Source organism: Nicotiana attenuata, chromosome 9 (genome assembly GCF_001879085.1).
Source record: "Nicotiana attenuata strain UT chromosome 9, NIATTr2, whole genome shotgun sequence".
NCBI classification, from domain to species: domain Eukaryota; kingdom Viridiplantae; phylum Streptophyta; class Magnoliopsida; order Solanales; family Solanaceae; genus Nicotiana; species Nicotiana attenuata.
In genome coordinates, this window is record NC_031997.1 from 28,783,072 (window position 1) to 28,786,059 (window position 2,988).

The window sequence follows — 2,988 nt, forward strand, 5'->3', positions numbered from 1 at the left end:
TACGATGCAGTCTCTCCTCCCCTACCCCCCCCCCCCCCCCCCCCTCTTTCTCTCTCTCTTATTAGTATTTCCATCCAAAAGCTTAACCAACTACGTACATTAACATCAATTGCTTTATAGCATTAGGTGAACTAATAGCAAGCCTCTAATTCTCTTGTTTCCAAGCAAACAACCTTTAAGGAAGAACTAGATATCCCTGTGCTCATGCTATACAGCAACAATCGTGAAGCGGATTGTTGGCAGCTACCAGTAAGTATCAGCCGATTAGTATCTGCAGGCATCAGCCTACAGTTGTGATCCTCACAACTGGCACCATGGTTGTATGTATGAGTCATACAATTGCAGTATTCAGTCATGGTGAATTAACTGCAGAAATGTGTTCTGACTAGGATGTAATATACAGGGAAAGTTCTTGCAAACATCAACTATCAGGTAGAAGCACCAAGAAGGGGAGAACGCAAAACTGAAGAGCATTCCATCTAAAGTCAAGTGCTGAAATATACACCAATGCATGTTTCAGGATCAGCTCCGGGGAAAGATGCATGAAGGAAGGATATTTAAGCTTTATCCACACACTATCCACGGCAACGAGGGAAAGAAGGGAAATAACATAACTCTCTAATCACCACAAAGGAAAGATAAAACCTTCTCTAGACCTGTCAATTTTCCATCTGTAAATTAACACCTACACCTATGGACAGATACATGATACATGCTTGTAACTCGCTTACATGGTAAACACTGAGACAGTCACACGTTTGCTTTTAGTCCATTCCAAAATTGTCATTCACTTCTTTAAATAGAACCTCCCCCCCCCCCCGCCCCCCAACCCACCCACCTCCNTGATATTGGACCATGTTTTCTCTACAAAACCAGACAACATATAATTTTCTTATTAATCTTTGTGTCTCGCTAACAAAGAAGGGGCATGGTCTGCGTATATTCTGTCATCAAAGATAGAGATCAAGCTCCTTTATTTTTGTTCCTTTTCCTTATCTTTATTCTATCAAGTTCGGATTCTTTCATTTAATTTCAGGCTGCTACATATTTAGACATGGACCTTGTTAGAGAATTGCCATCATCCACACAACTGTACAGAGAGTCATTACAGGCACAACCATGGCATCACTATCAGCTTCAATGCTCACACTACTACAGATGATTTTGAAGGCAAGCAAATAAAGCTTCATAGATCATTAGCGCAGATTTATGCAAAATCCAACTGGGTAATCTGCTGAAGAATTGAGCACCTTCTGATCAGCATACAGATACCTCACAGAAAGACGGTCAAACCTGGAAGTGACTAATTATCTATTGATAACACTCTAACGAAAGATCAACAATTCCCATCACTGTTCCTCAGCAAGCCATGTTATTTCGTACTTGTGGTTTGGAGGGGGGGGGGGGGGGGGGGCGGTGGGGGAAGTTATTGGGGGCCGGAAGGAGGAGAGGGAGATTTCTTTTAAATGCCAGACCGCCAGAAAGAAGCACTCATGCGCTTCTCATTTAGCTATGAGCAAAGATAACAAGAAACTGTAAGGAGTTACCCTGCTTTCCATCAAACAGTAGACAAAACGAAATTGCTTTTCAGGTATACGCCTAAGAAGAGGTCATCATAGAATAGTACTGGATGGTAGGTTAAACACTGATCAGATTTATTTTGAGCCATGTCTATTTGCTGATGGAAGAATCGAAATTTTCCAGCAGACCATTTCTTTGTTCTGATAAATAGGTTTTGCATCACACTTAGTAACACGCGGTATTCAACTGGAAGAAGACAGTTTTAGCTAGTTAATTGAATATCAGAAGCTAAAAAGAAAATCCTACAATTGTAACGATGTCACACATCAAATAACCTAAAACGTACCAATTTTCATGGAATTCTAGTGTTGCACCACAGATTGATACTACGCATCTAAGAAAAATAACTTGTGTTCATCGTTGACTTTTCCCTCATAAATGTGTAACAACGAAAAATTAAGAACAAACGAGCAAACAATCATCACAAAGAAAAGGAACTACAAAATGCAAGGACCATATATTCAAAGCTAGGAACTAACCTCTTTCAGCAACTCAATCATCCTTTGATATGCAGCTAAACCAAAGAGATAAAATGACTGCTTCGAATCTTTTGAATTTTCCCGTTCCTATTGCAATCTAGTCCACATCCACATTGTGGACAAACCAAGAAATTGTCAAGTGAAAAGCTTGCAGAAGCAATCCCCACAGAAAAGTCAAGATTGTCACCGTTTTTAACGACCTCCACAATGTTGAGCCACAAAAATAGAACTTTTACACTAACACCAGATAAGCTCGTGAGCTTATTTTTAGCTATGTACCCACTGATCCTCGATTTATACCTCAGTTGATAAGAACCTTCTAGAGAGAAACTGCAGGAGCCGTTAAGATAGGCATTGAATTTTCCGGTGGTTTTATCGAGATCGTATCCGGTGATGCCTTTGGGGAGAATTCCTATGGGGAAGCCATAGGACTCGAGTAGGTCGTAAGCGGTGAGGGAAGAGTTACCGTTGACGGCGGCAGCGGTGATTAACGGCGGTAACGTTGTGAGCAGGGAGATTAAGAGAGGGAACGCGAGAGTGACGGTGATTTGACGTGTAGTAGACATCGATTCCTCGTAACAAGGATGTTCAGATGCAATTTCTCCGACGATGCGCCGGCGATGTATGTATTTATATTGGCAGAAGTTTTGTTTTTTATAAAAACACTAGTATTAGTACCCATGTGCGCATAATAGTATGATGATGCTAAATTCTATAAATTAAAAAGAACAAATTATATAAATAACTATTGACATAAATTTAAATATTATAACTTTATATATAGTCGATAATAGAAATAAATAAAAATACAATATAATTCAAAAATAAATACTCCTCCCTCCCCTTTTAATTTACGTAAAATATTTTTCTTATTAGTCTGTTCCAAAAGAATGACACATTTCTGTATTTGGAAATAATTTAATTTTAA

At 39.3% G+C, this 2,988-nt stretch overlaps 1 protein-coding gene across 2 annotated transcripts in view; it reads right to left on the bottom strand.

Moving 5' to 3' along the window:
* The window catches only part of LOC109232197, a 4,611-nt gene extending 1,879 nt beyond the window's left edge, over nucleotides 1–2,732 (bottom strand). The window contains exon 1 of one of the 2 annotated variants that reach the window (XM_019397881.1): nucleotides 2,061–2,731. In XM_019397881.1, coding sequence (XP_019253426.1) covers nucleotides 2,096–2,626 — 531 coding nt within the window. In that variant the 5' untranslated portion in view covers nucleotides 2,627–2,731 and the 3' untranslated portion in view covers nucleotides 2,061–2,095. Of the gene's footprint in view, nucleotides 1–2,060 lie in introns of both variants that reach the window. The other variant, XM_019397882.1, reaches the window with a different exon arrangement.